Source organism: Amyelois transitella, chromosome 24 (assembly GCF_032362555.1).
Source record: "Amyelois transitella isolate CPQ chromosome 24, ilAmyTran1.1, whole genome shotgun sequence".
Taxonomy (NCBI): Eukaryota; Metazoa; Arthropoda; class Insecta; order Lepidoptera; family Pyralidae; genus Amyelois; species Amyelois transitella.
In genome coordinates, this window is record NC_083527.1 from 1,809,329 (window position 1) to 1,831,093 (window position 21,765).

Here is a 21,765-nt window from a genome sequence, read left to right on the forward strand (position 1 = left end):
TCTATAACTACTTCTAATAATATTTAAAAAAAATGCATAATTTAAATTTATTTTTCACTAACCAAATACACTAACTACCTTATACAATTTCTATTGAATCTGTGCATTAAAAGAAAGTTGCTCTTCATAAAACAGAAATCTTTAAAAGTATGTAATCTTTTGCGGAATATTTCTTTTTTTTTGTACTGATAAACCTTCACAATTGTAGGTACTGAATATCTCCGCGTACATCATATAATTAAGTGCGCTTGCTCATCTTACGAAAATCAAATTTAAGACCAAGAGTTTCGTATCTTAATCACCTCATAGCTTCCGAAAAGTCCTTCAAATAGTTTAGAAACTTGCTAGAAAAATGTATTATGCTTTAAATGCAACTTTTGTTTCATAAAGATTGTATTTTTTAAATAATGACTATCTCTAATAGCTTTGCATTTTTGTTCAATACATAGTTAAGATTTTGTGATATTTCGCTTCCTACATCGGAGTGGAAATACTTCTTCTTAAATCTTTTTAAATTTGAGAGCTTACTCTTCTCGGTGGAGTAAAGTGGAGCTTCCTCCATTCATCTCTTTTCTCTCTTAATTTTTTGACGATTGTTGTAACGTTTAGTTGTTGCTTTATTTGATTTTTGAATTTTATTCTCGGTCTTCCTCTTCCTCTCTTTCCATTAATTTTTCCTTCTTCTATAGTTTAAAAATAAAATCGTCATATCGGATTAAATGGCCTATCATTTTCCCTCTCCTATTGAAATACTATCAATTACAACACAACAGATTCAATAGATAAACAAAAATCAGCAAAGCCATACACAATCTAAATAAAGCTTCGAACACACAATCCTAAAAAAGGTAACGTCAAACCTTCCACGCCTACTGCCATTGTGAATCCGGGACCTGCGGTGCGCGAACGAGACAGAAAGCAACATTTACAAGGGTTAAAGCGGGATGGGGCGATGTCACGATTTGTGGACAAGTTATGTACATAACAGTATGAATACATACAAGTATGAATCTTAAACGAGAAACCATACCGATTATGACGCAAGGAAGAAACAATTTTTTATAATATGAAACATAATTAAAGTTTCAAAGATCGTTTCTTTTTGTACTCCTTAATAAAAACTACTTGTTTATTTAGATCAAAAATCTACCGTTATGACATATCTTAACCACCCAATATAACGTAATGAAATATTTAATATTTTTAATATTTAACATAAGCAGAATGTTTATTTGTTAATGACATTAAACATCATGAAACATTTTTATTTATTAAAAATAAAATTTTTACCATTTCCATTGTCAGGTTAAAATTTATACAAAAAAAAACCGGCAAAAAATTCAAAATAAGAATGAAAGTGGCAAAAGAAAAAAAACGAACGAAATGAAATGAAACTCAAAAGAAAAAAAAAAACAAATTGCGGGACAAAATCAAAAAGGGAACACACCTGTAACGCCTAGTGCCGTAATAGTCCGGCGATACGGACCTCTCTCGGCTGAGGTCGTGCTGAGAACCGCGCCTGACAAACCACACCATGCGATGACGTCACAACATACAATTTAAGGGGGGAGGAACACAAAAATGTAGAAAAAAATAAATAAAGAAGGCCAAGGTCACAGTTTTAGAGGGAGTTTTATTTATTGTAATTTACACAAGTGTAAGACTTCTTTTTACAATAAAATTTAACTCTTTTTTAAGCTGAACTATGAAAAATAAATAAATTATCGCTCCCTCTAGCTCTGTACACAAAAAAAGGACAAATGATAAATGAGTGTTGGACATAGAACAATAAAAAGCAAAAGGCTTTATTTGGTTAAGAATAAGGTTCAATATCAAAAGGAGACTCACCCAGTCGCGCCCTTAGTGGCGGTCTTGACGGAAACCTTTCTTGGCGTGGACTCGCGGCCCTGACTTTGGCTCTTAACCTGAATTGAAAATAAAAATTATTATTTCAAGTAAATTGTTCCGTGTGGTTCCCGGCACCAATACAAAAAAGAATAGGACCACTCCATCTCTTTCCCATGGATGTCGTAAATGGCGACTAAGGGATAGGCTTACAAACTTGGGATTCTTTTTTAGGCAATGGGCTAGCAACTTGTCTCTATTTGAATCTCAATTCTATCATTAAGACAAATAGCTGAACGTGGCCATTCAGTCTTTTCAAGACTGGTGGTTCTGTCTACCCCGCAAAATTACATACGATACCAAAATGCGTATACAGTTATGGATCAAGTCATAAATAGAGGTAAGTATTTTTCCTGGATTGAGTAAACCTGGATTTCACACGAAGCGAATCAATTTTCCCATATGACATCCGCAACTTTTGCATGAGGAATATAACTCATATTGGATCATGGTCAAACATTCAGTTGCCTGAATTTGCAGGTTACATCACGATGTTTTCCTTCACCGTAAGAGCATTGGTTAGCACTCAAACTAACGTACCTAACTAACTATAACTCAGAAAAGAGTATTTGTTTCGTGGTCGAGTCAGGATTTGAACCTGTTCCAATCGATCGACCGCCGACTCTCTTCCATTTTTACTTCAAATTAATGTAGATAATTTACCTGGTACGCCTTGCAGACGCGGTCTACCTCGTTCTGTCTCTTCTGCGTATGTTCCATCAGCTCTTTGTGGTCTTCGATCAGACCTTCCAGCAGTTCTATCGACTCTGGCAGAGGTTCCGACTCCAAAGCTGAACAAAAACAGTTTGTTAGTAAATTCCTTGTTGGTTGGTTCTATGGAGTGAAGTAATAAGTTAATAATTAAAAATAAACTAATTACTATCAGTAACAATTTCATATCATATAACGTTATCACATAACATTAATCCAAATGCATCACGTGGAAACATCTGGATGAACAGACACGTTTGACCAATAATAAGATCCAGAATCGATAGCCTAAAAAGAAAAACAAATAAATGAATACTTAACTAATGAATAATAAATCTTAGTTATAAGTTTTAATGTTTAATTTTTTATTTCGTTTTTTTAGTATGGTACTCGCAGAAAACCAGCGTCATGGCTCTGCCATGACACATGCTGAGCGAGGGCCATTTTTGGTGCATGCATGTAATTTAACAATTCACTAATTCCAATTTATATTTTGTTAATGTTTGGTACATAAACGATTTTTCTTTCTTTCTTTCTTTCTACTTACAAAGCAGAGTATTCTCCAAGCCGATGAGCCATTTGAGCAGCTCTTCCAGCACCAAATCCAGGTCTTTCAAGCTCTGCATGTGAGCCTCCAGCTTACCGCCACGCTGCATCGCCCATTGCCACACCTGTATTGGACAAAAAAATTGAGATGAGTCTATGTTTCTAGGTCTTTGTGCCGTGTCGTAAAAGGCGACTAAGGGATAGGTTAACAAACAAACTTGGAATACTTCGTAGGCTAGGAAACTCCCATCAGGAAATCATATAGGAATACAGCTGAACGTGGCCTTTCAGTCTTTTCAAGACTGTTGGCTCTTTCTATCCCGCAATGCGTATAGATGTGATTATATGTACATATGTACGTATTTTTAATTAAATGATTAAATTATATGTCCTTCTAACCTGAATAGGCGTGACTTTCGACAATATCCTCATGACAGGTAACACTTGAGTCACAAGGTTACGCGATTTATTTGGTTTGTTCATTTTAAATTTATTGCCAAAACACAATTTTAAAACATTATATATGCTCCATATGTTTTCAACACGTAATTGCTAGTGACAAAAATGCATTATTTATCAAAAGATATCGATAAGATTATTTTGATCAATTATTTAATCTTAAGGTTAATTGTTTTGTATAAACATATATTTTTAAAATGATATAAATTATGATAATGTCAAAATTTTGGATAAGTATATAAGAGTATAACAATATCATATAAATATAAAGAAATATAAATTCGTCTCAAGTAGTTGCATGACATATCTAACTATAAATAATTTAGTTTTTGATAAATTTTAGATTTTCGCCTGGATGAAGATGGAAGAATCCAAAATTAAAATAGCCTATCCCTTAGTCGCCTTTTACGACATCCATGGGAAAGAAATGCAGTGGTACTTTTCTTTTTTAAATTGGTGCCGGGCGGGAACCACACGGCGCTAATAGTAACTTTCAGTTGTTGAATAAGTCTATAAGTACAATGAGCGAGGGCGATAGTCTTATCCTTGCCCCTCTTTTACTCGAACAATAACATTAACTCATTCATAAGTAAAACCAAAACTAACCTCATCCCATCGGCTCTGAATGATGGTGATCCAGTGTTTGATGACAGTCACCGCGTCGGGGTGCGCCTTGCCCAGGATAGAGTGAGCGAGGGCGATCGTCTCCTCCTTGTCTCTCTGCTTCTCCTTCAATTCGAAGATGAATCTATGGAAGAAACAATATTATTAGAAATAGGCATGATGAGCATGTGACCGTAATAAAAAAAAACAAACTCAAAACAAAAGAACAACAGATAAAAAAAGAAAACCTCGGTATGTTTTTTTCTCCTTTCCATTTTTCAAATAAGGCTAATCAGAAAGAGACTTTTCGTCAATCAGAGTGAGAGAGAGAGAAACATTTTTCCGTCTCTATTATCACAATAAGAGAAAAAAAATTATGTTTGAAAGTTGCTTGTGCCCCAGTGAGTCTTTTACAAGTTTTTTATAACTATTGTCGTACATCTTATTGATGTACTATATACTCGTACTCGTACGGTACTATAAATTCGTATATTTACCTCTCGTGGTCCCTGATTTGCTGTTGAGTCTCGTGGTCTCCCTCGGGCAGTTGTCCCGAGAATCGAAGTTTGGTCTCGGCGTCTGACAGCCATTCTAGGAGCATGTTCACTGAGCGGTGGAGTTTCTCGGCCTGGATAAAATATAATGATTGTGAACTTATTGTGTCAATAAAACAAGATAATATAAAGAAAGGTATTAAATTAAAAAATAAATTATAGGCAAAATGCTTGATTGTAATTGACTCTCGTCTGCTAAAGCCAAATGTTTTAGCGGACGAGAGTCGTTTCGTGTAAAAACCTGACTCACCCATTCCAGGATCCATGGTTAAAGGCATACGCCAAAGGAAGAAGAACTAGCTAAATGTTAAACAATGCTAGACAAGACATCATGACGAATATACAGCCAACATTTGTGACTAGAACCATTTTTGAATTTCCTGTGTGATTTTAACCTTAAGTGTGTCCAGTCTATCTTTCAATTCCGAGTTTTGAATAAAAAGTTCACATATACGAATTTTACGTTCCTAATCCAAATCACTTCACTCATTAAGGGTATTGTTAAATTTTAATATAAAGGTATGTCTTTAATTTTTAATATTAAATATCTATGTATGTGAGTATATTTTTTTTAATGTTTTTTTTTTATTTTTATTTAACGTTTTCATATAGTTGTGAGTATATTACCTCTTTAAGTGCTCCTTCCAGCCTGTGCGCCTTCCTCTCACTGAGAGAGAGCACATCATCCCACGCGCGACGCAATTCGCTGCATTGCGAACGGATGCTGTTGGCGTCCTCTAGCGGCACCTTAATAAAACAATAAACTTTAAAATTTTAGCATCGTCTTACAGTGAGAATGTGAATGATATATTAATAATAAGTAAATTATACATACATACATATATATATAGTCACGTCTATATCCCTTGCGGGGTAAATAGAGACAACAGTCATAAAAAGACTGAAAAGCTACCTACAACTGTGTGGCTTTACGTAAATTTTAAGTAAATTATTTAATTTCAAAAGTAGTTTAAATTCCGCATACACGATCTTTTATTAGTAAGTAGCTTAATATCGTAAATTAAAGCATGTTCCGCGTGAAACGAAATTCCGGCTAATTTGCGTTTCGGGAATCTATTAGCGTCCTCAAACGACACCTAAATATGAACGTTCTACTTGCTCGGAAAAGTTAATATGGAGATATGTAGGTATATACATATAATATAAACGACGTACACAATAGAAACATGTAAAAATTACAAAAGAGAGAGAGAAATCAAAATAAAATAAATAAAATTAGAGAGTAAAAATACATACCGTAGCTTCCAGATCTTTTCCAGTTTTGAGAACCGATTGCATTTGCTGTTCGCGGGAATGGAGATCCTCTTCAAATTGCTGCAACAAAATTTGAAAATCAATTTCTGGTGTACCTCAGGGCACAATTTTTAGCCCTACAAGTTTTTTAATTTAAAATGCTAGGTGTACCTCAAGGAGCAATTTTCAGACCTACAAGTTTCATTTATATAAATGCTAAGTTTATCTCTAGGAACATCTTCCGATCCTACAAATTTCATGAAAGTAAATATTCGGTGTTCTCCAAGGAACAATTTTTGGCTCAAAAAGTTTTATGTATAGCTTCATAAAAATAGAAAAATAGTTATATAAAAACCAACCTTATGTTGTTCAATTAAGGCCATGACAGTATCGAGGTCCCCGTGAACCGGAGAGTCTCCCGCCAACAATTTCTGCTGCTTCTTCAACCAGTCGAGTAACGCCGACATGGCATCCTTAAATTGGCCGGAGTATAGCAGAGCTTCTTCCAGCTTGCGTTGCCTGTGGAGATTGGTTAATGTTTATATTTAATAGGAAAAGTGGTTCAAAATTGAACACCTCCTTTTTGAAGTCGGTTAACCACAATGATACACATACACATTACAGAGTTATTTGTCTTATTGGTGCCACCAGTCTTAGTAATCGATTTTTGATTGTTTCATTATGTATACGAAGTTTTTATTTTTTTTATTTGTTAAAACCACTGAGCTAATTTCACTGAACATTTCTCTCTTTCTCCTATGTCGCGTTCCCAATTGCACCCTCGCTCACAATACTGAAAATTCCTATACAGGTATTTTAAGCTAGGAAAATTTTTGTCGTATCTTAAAAAAAAAACTACATACATACATATGGTCACGTCTATATCCCTTGCGGGGTAGACAGAACCAAGTCTTGAAAAGACTGAATGGCCCCGTTCAGCTATTTGGCTTAACGATAGAATTGAGATTCAACTAGTGACAGGTTGCTAGCCCATCGCCTAAAAAAGAATCCCAAGTTTGTTAGCCTATCCCTTAGTCGCTTTTACGACATCCATGGGAAAGAGATGGAGTGGTCCTATTGTTTTTTGTATTGGCACCAAACTTTCGCACGGCCCGGCACGAAAAAAAAACTATTTCTAATTTAGAACACGCTTTGTTAAGAGACAAGAAGAATTACCTATCAACAGCCTTAGAGCAGACTGTTGTCCATTTGGTCTTGAGGTCTGATAGCATGGTCTTGAGTGTCGGCTCGTCTGTCTTCGGCGCCTTGTCCTTCAGTTGTTTGCCGGTCTTCATGGTCTGATCGTACGAAGGCTGTTTAGCCGCTAACGCCTTTTGGAAGTCGCGGTGTTTGTGCAATCTGTGGTGATACAGATAATATATACTATTGAAGTGAATAAGAAATATGTTATATACTTATACCGTTAGATTATACAGAAGTGATAAGAGTGAAAGCTTTTATGTTTTTTTTTTTATTGAACTGAACCCTGAAACTTTTTGAGTCAGGGATGAAAGTCAGAAGTTCCTTACCATTAGAAACAGTTAGAAAATTTACATACAAATATATTTGGTATAATACATTGTCGACTAAGCAGCGGACAGTCACCTTCTGCGGAAGCGGGATTCATTTTTCTCTGTTGAGAACTATATATACAATAGTTTTATTGTAGTCGACTGTACTTTGAAATCTAATATGGCGGTTTTACAAGAGGCGGGATTAGATTCCGCGCGGACGAAGTCACAGGTAGCCTCTAGTTTTGTAAATAGAGTTAAACAAATCAAATGGTGAAAAATGTATTTATTTAAAGAAGTTTATTTGAACTTCTTAATATAAAACTTACCTCTGTTTGATCTTCTCTGGGTCATTGACCGTGGTCTCGGAGTTCAACTCGTCCAACTGTTTTTCGGTGTCAGATAGCCAGTTCATCATGTTGTTCCTGTAAGAATTACATTGTATTACTTATATGGTAATGTTAATAAGTAATCTCCCTTAGTAATAACTAGCTAGACCTCGCGGGTATAGTTTCGGAACGGTTTTGCTCGAAAATATCAGTTTTGGAGAAATAGCTTTAGGTGTTTCTCACTACACCCTCTTGGATTTCAACTTGAAACATGATATATTAGCGTTGTTTTATTTTATGATGATGATCGTTTTGTACGTTCTATACCAGGTTCCCTTCTTGTCCAGACTCCAGACACAACATCATCTCGAAATTTATCGTGATTTCAACGTGGAAAGATTTGAAACACTCACCACATATCAGCAAACTCCTTGGCTTCCTTAGCACCATGGTCTAACGCCCTTGTTCTCTCAGCAGCCTTCGACACGACCCTCTCCCATCGGTGTTGAACGGAAACTAGCAGGTTCTTGATCAGGATGACGTCTTGCTTCTGACTGAAGTACTTGAGATGGGTTCCCTTCTTGTCCAGATGCAGCATCGTCTCGCGATGAGTGGCGATCTCCTTTTGGAACGCCTTGTGCTCTTCGATTTGGGCTGTTGGGAAAAGTTATATTTTTAAGTATATTTTTGACCAAGAGATAGATGGAAGGTGCGCTTAACATGACGAGAGAGAGAGAGAGAATAGCAGAAGAGAGAACTGGAACATCAATTAAATTGAAAGTATTGTTCATATTTTTTTTCTATAGCTGACACCGGATGGCAGTCTTACGAATTTTCTATCAGGTCACATGTCCTGATGCAAGTTTAACATTTTCTACCAATAACAATTAGTGCACCGATAAAGAAGTATTCATTTCAAAAATAGCGGTAGTACACAGCAACTCGGGTCTAAACTTTGTGACTCTGAAGAACACGGAACATAGCTATTGCACTAGATGAGATCATCATCATATATATACAATTGAGGAAACTCAATGTGAGAAACTTACTGAGCAAAGTCTCCATGACCCTGGAGACAGGTTTGGCAGACGTCAACGTCTTCTCAGCGCTGGTCAGCCAGTCCACGAAGGCTTGGAGCGCGTCGTGGAACTCCGTCGCTTCCTTCAGAGCTATTTCCAGTTTGATCTTCTTGTCTGAGGCTCTGTGAACAGATTGACAAATTGGTTTAAGTAGTACTAAAAATTATTTAAAAGATGATTTAAAGATTATAGTTTCCATACGATGCTGCGTTAACTGATTACTAAATTTGTTTAGGAATATAGAATTACTTTCGCGTCACATATTCACATTCAGTTATGTATTTCGCGAACTATTTACTCAGAAAATAACACACAAGTAATTAATACTTGAGTTATGAAACATACAGAAATGGCGTAGACTCGTACGTGTCAAAAGGAGGATCAAACAGCAACAGAATTTAATTAAGAATATGATATAATGTGAGAGAGGAAAAATAATGTAAAAGGAAAGAGATCTTACCTAGCAGTGACACTGTCCCATCTGCTCTTCAAGTTCTTCAAATTGTGGTGTAATAGAGACGTGGGGTTGGGTTTCTCCTGGCGTTTCAAGTACTCCTGGCCTTGTTGGAGAACGGCTTCCACCTTCGGACGGTTGGCTTCGATCTCGTTGTATACTTCCTGTTGGGCGAAAACATATTTTCTATATTCGATGATGCACTTCTATATCTATGAGATGATGTTAGAAATTCGACTTAGTGTTCGTGGAAATGTGGTTGTTTCCCGTTGGGTAGGAAAGCCTCTTTTATCACGTACCTAACAATGACTCTTTTTAAGATTCACTATTGACTCTGATGTTTTTCGGAGGTGGTCTCTGGTAGACCTCTCACAAGTTATAGAATAGTTAGGACACGTCATGAGAATGGGGAAAGATACCGTTTTGTTCAGCTTGTATCGGTCGGTCGGCCGCTATTTCGGACAGGAACCTCAAATATTAAAATAGTCATGATGGTCGCCAATCTTCGTCGAGAAGCGGCATTATAAGAAGAAGAAGGTATGGACGCGGAAATAAAGTGTTCATTTCAGATATTCAAGCCAATAAAATATCGAATTTCTCATAATTTCTCGTCTTTTCTCGTCCTTGCCTAAAGAACACTGAAGATTAAAGCAATATTGGAGCACTTACCATAAACCTCTCGAGTTGTTCGGAGGCGGTCTCCGGTAGACCTCCCACGGGTTTGGAAGCGGCGATCACGCTGTCCACTTCAGACAACCAAGAGAGCAAGTCGCTGATTTCCGCGTTGAAGCTGCAGAAACAAACATACATCGTGAGAAACAAATTTTGGTAGTCAACACGAACCTTGAGTGTTACGCATTAGATCTCAAGCATATTAAGAAAGACAAAAGCTTGATATATAGGTACTTTAAACTTTCAAATTTTTGCGTGTTTTCAATAATACGATCAATTCTACTAATTATCCACGCGTGGTTTACGATACTCTCTGCATTTGCGCCACTCCTAGGTAATTTTGGAGTCCATAAGGCTAGAATTTTTACGGTTACTACTGTGGCCTTAAGTCCTAGCGGATATCTAATTTAACAGCAACGTCAAAACTTTTTTAATTAATAGTATTACACAATACAAATACTACGAAGAGAAAAGATTTTAGGATTTGTATTTGTAACAATTGAACTCAAAAACTTTTTAATCAATTTTGACGAAATTTTACACAGAGATTAGACCTTCAGAGTTTTTTTTCTAGAAATTACTATGAAAGCGAAGCTCCGCGCAAAAGAAAATAAGGTGTAGAAAGAAATACAATGTCTTTACCTCTGAGCCTCTCTCAGTGCGTCTTCCAGCTCGGTCTGGCGGTCTCTGGCTTTCTGTTGCAATTCGCGCCACTTTCTGTTCAGTGTTGCCAGTTTTTCGGCCGTTTCGCCTGCCTCGTCGGTACCTGAATTAAAGGTATATTTTTGTTTAAAATATTTGTTAAAATTAATGCTTTCTTTAAGCGGTTTGATGCCTTTAATATAGATCTTTAGTATTGTCTTAGGTCGAATAGTAGAGATTAAGAGTTCCCATTCTACCGATATTAACACAGTAGATAAGTTTACAGCAACTCCAGCCTCAGAAGTATGGCACGAACATGGAACTCCAAAAAATCTTTGCAATAGAGAAATAATTATCAAGATTTGGGACTTTTTACTTTAACACAAATACACTTATATGTTTTTTATTGTGCAGAAGATGTCGAGATTTCAAGCTAATGTCATAAAAAACAAAAGATACTATTTCTATCTAAAAATATGATAAGTCAGTATTTTTAATAACATAAATTATAAACACACGAACACAAACATTTAAAGCTTAAAGCGTTAGTGCATTACGCACGATTTTATATGTAAAATTGAATATGAACTGATTGAGATTTATATAAAATGGAAGAGTTTCTTTTTATTTGACAATCTAATTTCAGATTCTGGTGAAATAGTTAATTTACTTTAGTTAATATTTGTATGGACGTTCTTTCGGAAGTTTGATTAGCAAATAAATGAATTTCGATTCAATAGGTGTTATGATCAATAAAAAGTGACATTTTAATTAAATGAATGAATTCCAGGCTTGAATATGATCAAGGTGTTGGTAGGTAGGATAACAGATTAATAAAAAGTGAGATTTTTATGACAATCGAATGACTGATCGATTCAATGCGTGTTTTATTAATAAACAGTAAAACATACTCGGGATCTGAAATGTTATTACATCTCTTTTAATTTTCGATGTTTTCTCTTAATTATAATCGAATCAGTAATCACTCGTGAATCAATGAATCGATCACAACCTAACCTGAAACGATCGATCACAATAGAACGAACGAATGAACGATCACAATGGCACCTGTAAAGAACGGTTGTAATGTATGAAAGCGTAAGCGCGCGCACATACCCGTACCCTGCTGCACGATCTGCGCGCCCGCATCGTTGAGCGTGTCCACGCTGGCCTGGTGCGCGGCGATGTCGTTCACCAGCACCTTCAGCTTGGCCAGCTCCACCTCCAGGATTTGGGGGTCGCCGGCCACCTGGTGGAAGTAATAATAGTAAGGATTTAGTGTCAGGTACAGCTACGAGGATTTTGTAATAGTCTGTCTGTGGAACTTTGACAAGACAATGATGTTACAGATTAATTATTAAGAGGGTTATTGACACTCTTAGACTCAGGGTTTCTCCCAAATTGATCGTTTTCCCCAGAACGTCCCCGGTTAAACCGAGATACTTTCCGCAAGGCCGTTTTAAAGGTGCATTCATTACACTTATTGCTTTTAGTTTGTCTTAACGGCGAATAAAAGCCAGGAGGAAAAGGGTTATATAGGTTAATCAAAGATTCTTAAGACTTACAGGTTTAAGCGTGTCCAAGGTGTCAGTAGTATTCTGAATCCAGGTCAACAGTTCTTTCAGCGCGTGTTGCAGCTGACCCAGCCTCAACAGAGCCCTTTCGAGTTGTTGCTGCCTTTCCACCATTCCTCTCAGCAAAGTTGACCAGCGATTGTTGACCTCGGTCAAAGGCTGTTTGATGGCAGCCGCTTGCTCGGATGACGTCCGCTCTGTTAGCTCTTGAGCTTGCCTGAAGAAGGGTTCATAGGTTAGGTTGATGTGGGTTGAGGTCATCAAAGATTTATAGATTTGTTTTTGTAAAGGTGTTATACATGTGCACGTAGATCAATGAAATAAAAGTATTGAGTAAGTACCTGTTCAATAAAAAAAAGGTCAGTAATTTTTTTAAACAAATAATTTTGTTTATTTTACAAAATACATACTCAGCCATTATTGTTTTTGCATTTAAAAATGTGGCTTGAATTATTGTAGTTGGTTTCTGCACCTATTACATTTATTTTGAATCGAAAGATTAGACGTTTAACGTGCTGCATACAAGATTATCATTTTTTTTTCTATAAATCTTTGATGTTGTATTATAAAAAATATAACAAGAAGATTATCTAATAATTTCAAAACACAGGAAAATAGGAAAACAAACGCATTCACTTAGTGACAGTTCAACACTACTTATTTGTTAGGTTCACTTCATTTCACTAGTTGTCATACAAAATTAACTTAACATACAACCCGGCGCAATTTAAGAATCGTTCGTGAATTTTGAAGTTCCAATCTTATTACGCGAACGTTGAAAAGCAATATGTTTCATCTTCTCTCTCTTTCTAGCTAGCTTCCCCGGTTAGCAGGGTCACGGTGGTCAAACCGCAGTAACATTGTAATTACCTGACTTTTTGATTTTTAGCAGACAGACCTCAAACTCTTTATTACAAAATATACTTGTAGTTTGAGTTCTGTGGCAAATGTCAAATGCATAAATTTCTAATCGACTTCCAAACATAAAGACGTTTCTAAATTCGACCTTAAATACGCTTATAATGTGTATGTTTTTTGCATTTAAATCATAGTTATCATTCTGTTATCACAGAGATCAAGCTATATTTTACATACTAACGCGCGGGCAATATGAAAGAGGTAGGTTAATTTTGTAAGACTACAATTTACTAAAATGTCTACTTTCTAACTACCATACGCTGCATACAATAAAAGCGTCACACAAATGTATTCCTTGCCTCATCAGACTCCTGACCGTCCGCGGGAAATGTGAAAAAATACAAAATTAGTATTGTGAAAGAGGGGTACATGTTATATTAGGATCAAGGGTAGTGCAAGATTACTGACTATTTATTCTAAAATACGCACTTAAAAAACGGAATTTAAAGGTTTTTTTCTATTGTAAATATAATTTATTTAAGAATAAATTTGAAAGCAAAATAATTCTTTTTGTATCAAGAATTTATTTAGGGCAACTAATATGAAAATGACAGGGTAGGGTAAAATCTGTGCAGGGTATTTTTTATCAATGTTTAAACTGTCTAACTAAAGAATTAATGGGACCAAGGGTATAAACATAAATAATTATTTATTTAGAACCATCACCATTTAACATTACGGCATGCAGCCAATTGATTTTGAAATATGACTTTTTATGACTTTATAGGCAATTTCAGACTGAGCTTTCAAAATCACGCCTTTTTCCCTGAGGGGTACGCAGAGACTATATCATACTTATATATTTTTTAATTATCTCAGTTTGATCCAAAGGTTCGACTGGCAGAGAATGCCTTGTTGCATTGAGTCCACCTATTGTACATTTTATGTGTATATTTATATATTTTTTTAAATTCCTAAGTACATACCTGTTAAGAGCCTCCACTTTAACCATATGAGGGTCTACTTCCTGCTTGAAGGCGGCTAGTTGCGATATCTGTCGCTTCACAGCGTCGATATCGGAGCCGAGCGGACCCATGTGAGAGAACTTGTCTTCCGCTGAGTCGAGGAACTCTTGGAGGTTCTGTGGAATATAAGAAGAACCTTGATCAAATTATCCTGGCTGAAAGTCAGATCAAGAGTATCCTCAATAGAAGATGCCTGAATAGTTATCAGACGGGAGTCGCTTCGTGTAAAAACCTGACTCACCCAATCCAAGCTCCATGGTCAAAGACATGCCACGGGCTTCTCTTAAAAGTGGTGAGGATGCAACCGGGACTAAAGCCACTCACATGCAAAGTATCATGGAACTCCATAGCTTTCTCCATAGCGTCGATAAGGTTCTCCTCCCGCCTCGCGTACAAAGCTGTGATGTTATCCCAAGCGCTGTCTAAGTCTTCCATGTGCTTCTTGACTTCGGGCTTGTCCGGTTCCCCGCAGAGCGACATGAGTGTCGAGCCGGTCTTGCGGACGTTCTCCACCTGGTAGGGTTATTAAGATTATTTATCAGTAATGCATTATTTTTTGTTGGGAATTTGAGTGCGTTTTACCTTAATCTACCTTAGGGAAACCAAGATGGGGTCTCAACACAAATAATGCCTATTCACTCTTGCTTCGAAAAAAAATTAGTTATACGTTTCGGAAAACTGAGGAAAAGACTTATATCAATGAAACGATATTAATTTAACTATATAAAAATTAATATTTTTTTTAATTCACAATGTATATTGTTATAAAAGTGATAATTACTCAGTAAAATGCAAACTTATAAATTTTCCGGTCGAAATCAGCGCATTGTTGTTCTGATAGTGTGGTCATGACCACTTTCACTTGTGACCAGAATTTCAATCGCTAATCGAGAAAAAATATTTATTTATTTACTAATTTATGTACACAGAAAACATCGAGACTAATAAACACAAGACACAAAATAAAATAGGCCTTTTGTCCCATCCAATAGGTTAAAACATTCTAAAATAAAACTTACCTCGGGCTTGGTATGATCAATCTCATGCCTGATCTCCTGTAAGGCAACTTGTTGCGCCTGTATCGCCCTGGGCTGCGCCGCGGGCGGTGGCTGCGAGGTCAGGGTGTCCTGCAGCTCTGACAGCGTGGTCATGACCGCGTTGAGCTGCGACCAGAACTTGCGGGCGATTTCTAAAGTGTCGTCGAGTGATTTGCCGCGGTCGGATGTCGCTTTTTGTACTTCGTCCCATAGTCTGTGAAAAAATTACATTCGAGTGAAAACGATATTTTAAATAATAATCTTGTCTTAACTGATGTACAGTTCACAAATGAAAATTAATCAAGAATTTACGAACAATCACTCATCTACATACATACATAAAAGTCATATCTCTTTCTCTCTCTCTCTTTATAGAGAGAATCTATAAATCTTATCCACATTGTTAATTGGATTGGATTGGATCACAAGCTCATTCTTTTATTCATCAATCACACACTTCACGAATCAATCAATCAAATCGATCAATCAACAACACTAACTTGTGTAACTTGTCCAGTTTATTCCTGATGTCCCTCACGGCTGGGTCGCTCTTGTTGGCCTTGCTGATGACGTCAGAGGCAGCCCTTTGAACCGCGTTGTAAGCTTCTGTACGCTTGTCAAGGTCTTCTACTAGAGCGTTGTTCTCATCGATTTGATCTCTGAAAGAAGAATATATAATGAGATATATCCAAGGAGTTTTGTTATACATACTAGGCATACAATATAACTCTATAAAAAAACTGAAAAATCTGTTCTTAACATCGTTTATTTTCCTTTAGTGGCAGAAATAGCGGGATAATTTATATAAAAACATGACATCAGAATTGGCCTCTCACATCGAGCACCAAATCAATTAAATGAATTTCTAAACAGGATTTTGCCTAAAGAACAGACAAGATTCCTTAAACAGCTAGCTATGTCTGGATAAAGCTGATTAAATGTATGGGTTGAACATTTCACCAGCTTCGGGGCCACCGGTTAAGATAAAAAAGAACGTTTTTATTGTCATAAAAAACGTAAAAAAAAGCAATCTAAGCATGTTCGGAAGCATGTTGGAGAACTGACGATATTGAAATAAAAACAAATCTTACTCAATCTTAGGTGGATGCGCGGACACGGGCTCGGCTCGTGCGATCTGCTCGGCCGTGCCCGACAGAGCTCGGAGCATGCCCTCCAACTTGTCCGAGAACTGGGACGACTCTTGTAGCGCCTGGGAGTAAAAATAAAATTGTTAATGTCAGCCATACATATTATATTCAGCCTACGTGCGTGGGTGTGCGCGAAATATTTTTATCGCGCTAAAAACTGTCGCTGTTTCGCTTTTTATTATGACGTGAAACGAGGCAGCGATAGTTTTTCGCGCGATAAATACAGAGATTGACAGACAAATATAACAAAATAGTAACTGATCCATGTTTGTACTTAAAAAATAATAGCAAAATATCGATATGGGATCTACTCGTATATAAGACCGGTAGAAGACAAAAATGCGTTTCTTTTTAATTTCTATCCGTCGGTCGGTCTGTCTGTATGTTTGTCGCACCACGCGAAAACTTTTATTCCAATTTAAATGCGGTGAGATGTATTAGGCTTTGTCCAACTTAAAAACTGGTAAACAACAATTTCTTCCCCCCCACCCCTCTAAAGGACAATTCAGGAAGGCAGCTGTTCTGCGAACTTGTACGGCGAACGGAATAGCTAGTACACAACACATACCTGCTCCAACTCTTGCTGCCTCTGCCGGAGCTCGGCCCTCAGCGCGTTGTACCGCTCGCAGTCGCCCTCCACTATATCTTGGACCCTCGCCGCGTCTTCTTCTCCACAGAGGCGACACAGAGCTTCGCCGGTCTTCACCAGCTTGTCCACTAGAGGCTTGTGCCCGGCGATCGACGATTGCAACATCTAAATAAATAAATAAAGGTCTCTAAATTTGTATAACGAAATTTATAATTACTGTGTTAACATGGTAAAGGGTCAGGGCAAAAGTACCCGAAACCGCCGAGCTTGCATGAAGGGAGTTATGAATGTGGATGAAGCGAAGGAAGTATGCAGAGATCGTGGCAAGTGGAAAGAGGTAGTCTCTGCCTACCCCTCCGGGAAAGAGGCGTGATTTTATGTATGTGTTTAACATGTCACACATAGATATAGATTATTCTTTGTCGTTACCTTTTCCCACACTTTACGTGGGGTCGGGACAGTATGTTAGCTTTTTGTATACGAACATATTATATGAGTTATTTTTAATATACATCACACAGATTAATAACTTCAAAATCAATTATAAATTTAAATCTTTGTCTATTGTTGCAGTTTTCATTTTAGTGTGATTTGAAAGCGAGAAAAATTTAAACTTAGAAAGTTAGTGTTAAAACTACCTTTGCAAATACAAAGGCGTTTTATTTTTAAAAAGTTTGAATTTGGAATGTTTCTCACCTCATTTTTGTCCTGCTGCTGAGCGATCTGCTCGGGCCTGAGCGCGGGCATCGCGAGCATTTCGATCTGCTTCTCCATGTCGTCCAGCCACGATGACAAACTGTCAAACATATTTAACAATCAACCATAGCGCTTAATATCTATAGACCCGCAATCCCGTGGAAATAATATTCGAACAAAACAAATTCGTTCGTCGGTTCGAAAATGGATCTTAAAATATTGCAATAGAGCACACAACTCTTAAATGTTAAACATCCTGCTTCTGAATGAGCAGAGTGTAACATCAAAGGTCTTATTCTGAATGAGCACAGTTTAACGATACGGACATCGTAAACATGGCAGATACAAGTTCCGAGCTAAATCTTTTTTGATTTTGCTCTCATCACTGAATCCTAATCCCAATTCAGTTTCTGATAGAAGGAAATAGAGGGAGAACAAGATGGAGAATAAGACGGAGAAAGAGAGGGAGAATAAAAGGGAGAAAGAGAGGGGGAGAGAGAGAGAGCGAGAAGACATACCCATGGTGAGTGTCGGCGAAGTGTTCGGCGAGTGGCAACGCCTGCTCGAGGGCGGCGAGCCGGTCGGCGCTCAGCTGGCCGACCTCCTCCATCATCTCGCGAAGTTCTTCGCTTCGTGAACGGATCGCCGCAGTTTCTTCGGACGAGTGGCATTCGCGGAGGACCTACAATGTTAAACACGTTAAGTACATACTTCTATATATAATATTATAAATGTGAAATTGTGTCTGTCCGTCCGTCTTTCACGTCAAAACCATTGAACTGATAAAATTTGGCATACATATAGTGTGGAGTAGGGATAAGAGTTCTTTTGGTGCAAGTGGAGGCCCCTGGTGAAGCCCTTTTAGAATGAGTAAATGGTAAAATACGGTTGGAGTTGGCCGTAAAAACTGTTAAATCTTGAAAATTGTTGCTGAAATTTTATATTCAGTCGAATCCAAACTCTGCTACCTACAACTCAAAGCTCAGAGAGCAGAATTTTATGGAATCAGCCTTCTAGCATCAAATAATTTTAATTAAAAAAATACTTATATAGACCGATTAACTTCCTTAGCTTAGCTTAACTAAGTATATATCTAACATCATCGTTTATTATATATCTATTGTTTATGTTTACACTAAATTGCCACTCTTGTGATATCTCTACATTTTCCTTCACATCTTGATCATATGTTTATAAAACCATTCAATATATTTATTTATTTGTAATTTTTATTGCATAAAAATTTCTACAGTCACATCAAATAGTGCATAGTTATCCTACTACTATTATAAAGGCGAAAGTTTGTATGGATGTTTGTTACTCTTTCACGCAAAAACTACTGAACCGATTACCATGAAATTTGGTATGTAGGTAGCTGAAGACCCAGAATAACACATAGGCTACTTTTTATCCCAGAGTTCCCGCGGGATTGATAGGGTTTCCATGCGGACGAAGTCGCGGGCGGCCTCTAGTAAAAGAAATAAATCACTTGCAATGGCGGACTTAAATTTAAGATATAAAGATGAAAGAACGTCTTACCTTCTTAGCCTGGCTGAGGAGATCCCTAACTCTAACTCTTTGAGCCGCCACGTCGTCGTTCAGAGGTCTCTGCTGCTTGAGCTGCGCGCGCACCCTAGCTGGCACGCTGCTGGGCGGCTCCGCGTCTCGCAGTTGCGCGTACGCAGCTCGCAGCCACTCTAGCACTTCTTCCATGTCGCCTACCACTTCCAGGGAACGCTGGGCGAGATAAAAAAATATTTATCTTTCATTGAGTTAAAAAAGGCAGTTTTTAACTCAATGATTATAACTTGGAGTATAAAAACTCCCATTAAGTTTTATATATACATACGGCCGTGATTTTGAAATGATAGACAATTGCTTTTGATGTTATTTACCAAAAACCCAAAGATACGATTTATTGGATAAAATTTGTATACTTTTACATAAACAAATAAAAGAATAAGAATCTTACTTAATTTTTTCTGTTATATTTTTTGCCTGTTGGAAAGATAAATACGAACAATATACGTCCTATTTACTATATACTATATGTAACACTATAACACAGCGTTCAATCTAAACTGATGTACACAAAACGCGGTTCTTTTTAAATAAAGATATTTTTTTAAAACGAGAAAATATTAAAAAAAAACATTTACCTTCTTGCTAAGCAGTAGCCTCTCAGCCTTCCTCTGCACTTGTTCAGCGATTGTGTCGAACCGTCGGTTGTCGCGAGTCACGATACCCTCAATGTGAGTGGCGCCCTCTCCTGGCGAAATCTAGGACGAAAAATTTGGCGTTTATAATGTTCAAGACAAAAAATAGTTATTCCAAATAATAAAATTGTAGCCGTTGTTTGTACATGATAGATATTGCTATACATTTCATATTGAGGAACTTTATGTGATCAGCAGAATACAAAAAATGTGTTTATTAGAATTTCTGTCTGTCTGTATGTTTGAACTCGCAACACTCGTAATTTTATAGATTTGAATGGTCACATTTATTTAGGTAACAATAAGAAAAGCCAAATAGACCTGAGATTCTAGAGTAAGTGAGAAACCTTGCCATTTCCTCTTTCATCTTAATGGATTCTCAGTTTCTCAGTTGCTATGTTTTGGAGTATATTCTATGATCCGCTTATTCACACTTTTTGCAAATTACCGAAAAGTATTTGCAAATTATAATGTGATTTAGTTTTGTTCCAAAAAAATCCTAATAAACGAATCGATTTGCTAAAAGTGAATACTTTACCTGGCACAGCTGAGGCCCAATCAGGTTGATGTTATCCAGAACCGGCCTGAACTCTTGTATCTCCGCCTCCAATCTTAAAATGTCTTCCTCCCGCGGCTCCACGGCTTGTAAGCATGATTCCGCTCCTGACATCCAGTCGGTTAGTCTGGGGAAGAAATAAATACGTGAGTTAATACATACGGTTGATTATATGGAATGTTATATTGCAATATGTTTCTGTTTCTCTTATATATATGTACGTATTCAACCTTAATTATCATTATCATCAGACAGATTGAGTAAGTTTTATAGTATGATTATCATCAGACAGATCTGAGTACGCTAATCGCTGTCTAATTTCACGTTATAATAAAAAGCGAAACAGTGGTAGTTTTCCGCGCGATAAAAGTGACGCGCGTGCCATGACACAAGGGTATCATGTCTCCACAACTAAGCCTGCTTACAACTAAAAAGTGATATATACACTAAACATACATACATACATATGGTCACGTCTATATCCCTTGCGGGCTAGACAGAGCCAACAGTCTTGAAAAGACTGAATGAACGTTCAGCTATTTGGCTTAATGATAGAATTGAGATTCAAATAGTGACAGGTTGCTAGCCTATCGCCTAAAAAATAATCCCAAGTTTGTAAGCCTATCCCTTAGTCGCCTTTTACGACATTCATGGGAAAGAGATGGAGTGGTCCTATTCTTTTTTGTATGCACTAAAATAAATAATATACACTAAAATAAGTTTAAAATACTAACTTGCTATGGCTGTTATACAGCTGTTGAACCAACGGCAGAGTCTCAGTCGCGACTCTCAACAATTCGGCGCCACGGCTGGTCAAGTCGTTGTAGCGTCTCTGCAAGGCGTCCAGCTTGTCTTTGAGCTGCAACGCCTCGTCTCCGGAGATGTGTTTCATCAGCTCCAAGCCGGATTCCACCGTGCTGTCCACCTCGTCTTGTTTGGACGCGATCTCTTCGGTTTTTTCCTTTTGAGAAAAAAAAAGGAATATGATTAATTCAATGCTTTATTAGTTAATTGTTTGTTTCTTGCTTACACTGTGTCAAATTTCACTGTATTGGCGTGTTTTGCCGTCGAAAATAATTTCTTATGGAATAAGAAGTGCCCTCGTAGTCTAAGTTATTGATGTAGTCTTTCTTTGATGTACATAAATATAAATAAATAACCGACGACTTGACCGGAAATGTCTTGGTAAGTCAGTTCGAAGTGACATAAATCCCTTAGTGCACAAAGCCAGAATATACAGCATACATCCATACATATAGTCAAGTCTGTATTCCTTGCGGGGTAGAAAGAGTAGACAGTCTTGAAAAGACTGACAGGACATTGTCAGCAGTATGGGTTCATGATGGA

General features: G+C 37.2%; 1 protein-coding gene across 17 annotated transcripts in view; it reads right to left on the reverse strand.

The window, feature by feature from the left end:
- The window catches only part of LOC106135826 (dystonin), a 261,721-nt gene that overhangs the window by 14,782 nt on the left and 225,174 nt on the right, over positions 1-21,765 (reverse strand). For 14 of the 17 annotated variants that reach the window (XR_009657367.1, XM_060951186.1, XM_060951190.1 and 11 more), the window contains 30 exons: positions 21,153-21,379; positions 20,401-20,545; positions 19,806-19,925; positions 19,186-19,383; positions 18,165-18,328; positions 17,647-17,746; positions 16,930-17,115; positions 16,305-16,423; positions 15,714-15,872; positions 15,196-15,427; positions 14,501-14,689; positions 14,138-14,292; positions 12,285-12,510; positions 11,836-11,968; positions 10,720-10,843; positions 10,075-10,195; positions 9,412-9,569; positions 8,922-9,073; positions 8,286-8,526; positions 7,873-7,968; positions 7,209-7,391; positions 6,392-6,551; positions 6,036-6,113; positions 5,406-5,525; positions 4,722-4,852; positions 4,228-4,369; positions 3,164-3,287; positions 2,569-2,696; positions 1,849-1,925; positions 1,448-1,519 (listed from right to left, as the gene is read on the reverse strand). Coding sequence is in view for 16 of the 17 variants with exons in the window: in XM_060951186.1 (XP_060807169.1) it covers positions 1,448-1,519; positions 1,849-1,925; positions 2,569-2,696; positions 3,164-3,287; positions 4,228-4,369; positions 4,722-4,852; positions 5,406-5,525; positions 6,036-6,113; positions 6,392-6,551; positions 7,209-7,391; positions 7,873-7,968; positions 8,286-8,526; positions 8,922-9,073; positions 9,412-9,569; positions 10,075-10,195; positions 10,720-10,843; positions 11,836-11,968; positions 12,285-12,510; positions 14,138-14,292; positions 14,501-14,689; positions 15,196-15,427; positions 15,714-15,872; positions 16,305-16,423; positions 16,930-17,115; positions 17,647-17,746; positions 18,165-18,328; positions 19,186-19,383; positions 19,806-19,925; positions 20,401-20,545; positions 21,153-21,379 (4,460 nt within the window). In the remaining variant the exon portion in view is untranslated. The remainder of the gene's footprint in view (positions 1-1,447; positions 1,520-1,848; positions 1,926-2,568; positions 2,697-3,163; positions 3,288-4,227; positions 4,370-4,721; positions 4,853-5,405; positions 5,526-6,035; positions 6,114-6,391; positions 6,552-7,208; positions 7,392-7,872; positions 7,969-8,285; positions 8,527-8,921; positions 9,074-9,411; positions 9,570-10,074; positions 10,196-10,719; positions 10,844-11,835; positions 11,969-12,284; positions 12,511-14,137; positions 14,293-14,500; positions 14,690-15,195; positions 15,428-15,713; positions 15,873-16,304; positions 16,424-16,929; positions 17,116-17,646; positions 17,747-18,164; positions 18,329-19,185; positions 19,384-19,805; positions 19,926-20,400; positions 20,546-21,152; positions 21,380-21,765) is intronic. The other 3 variants (XM_060951179.1, XM_060951184.1, XM_060951176.1) reach the window with 2 other exon arrangements.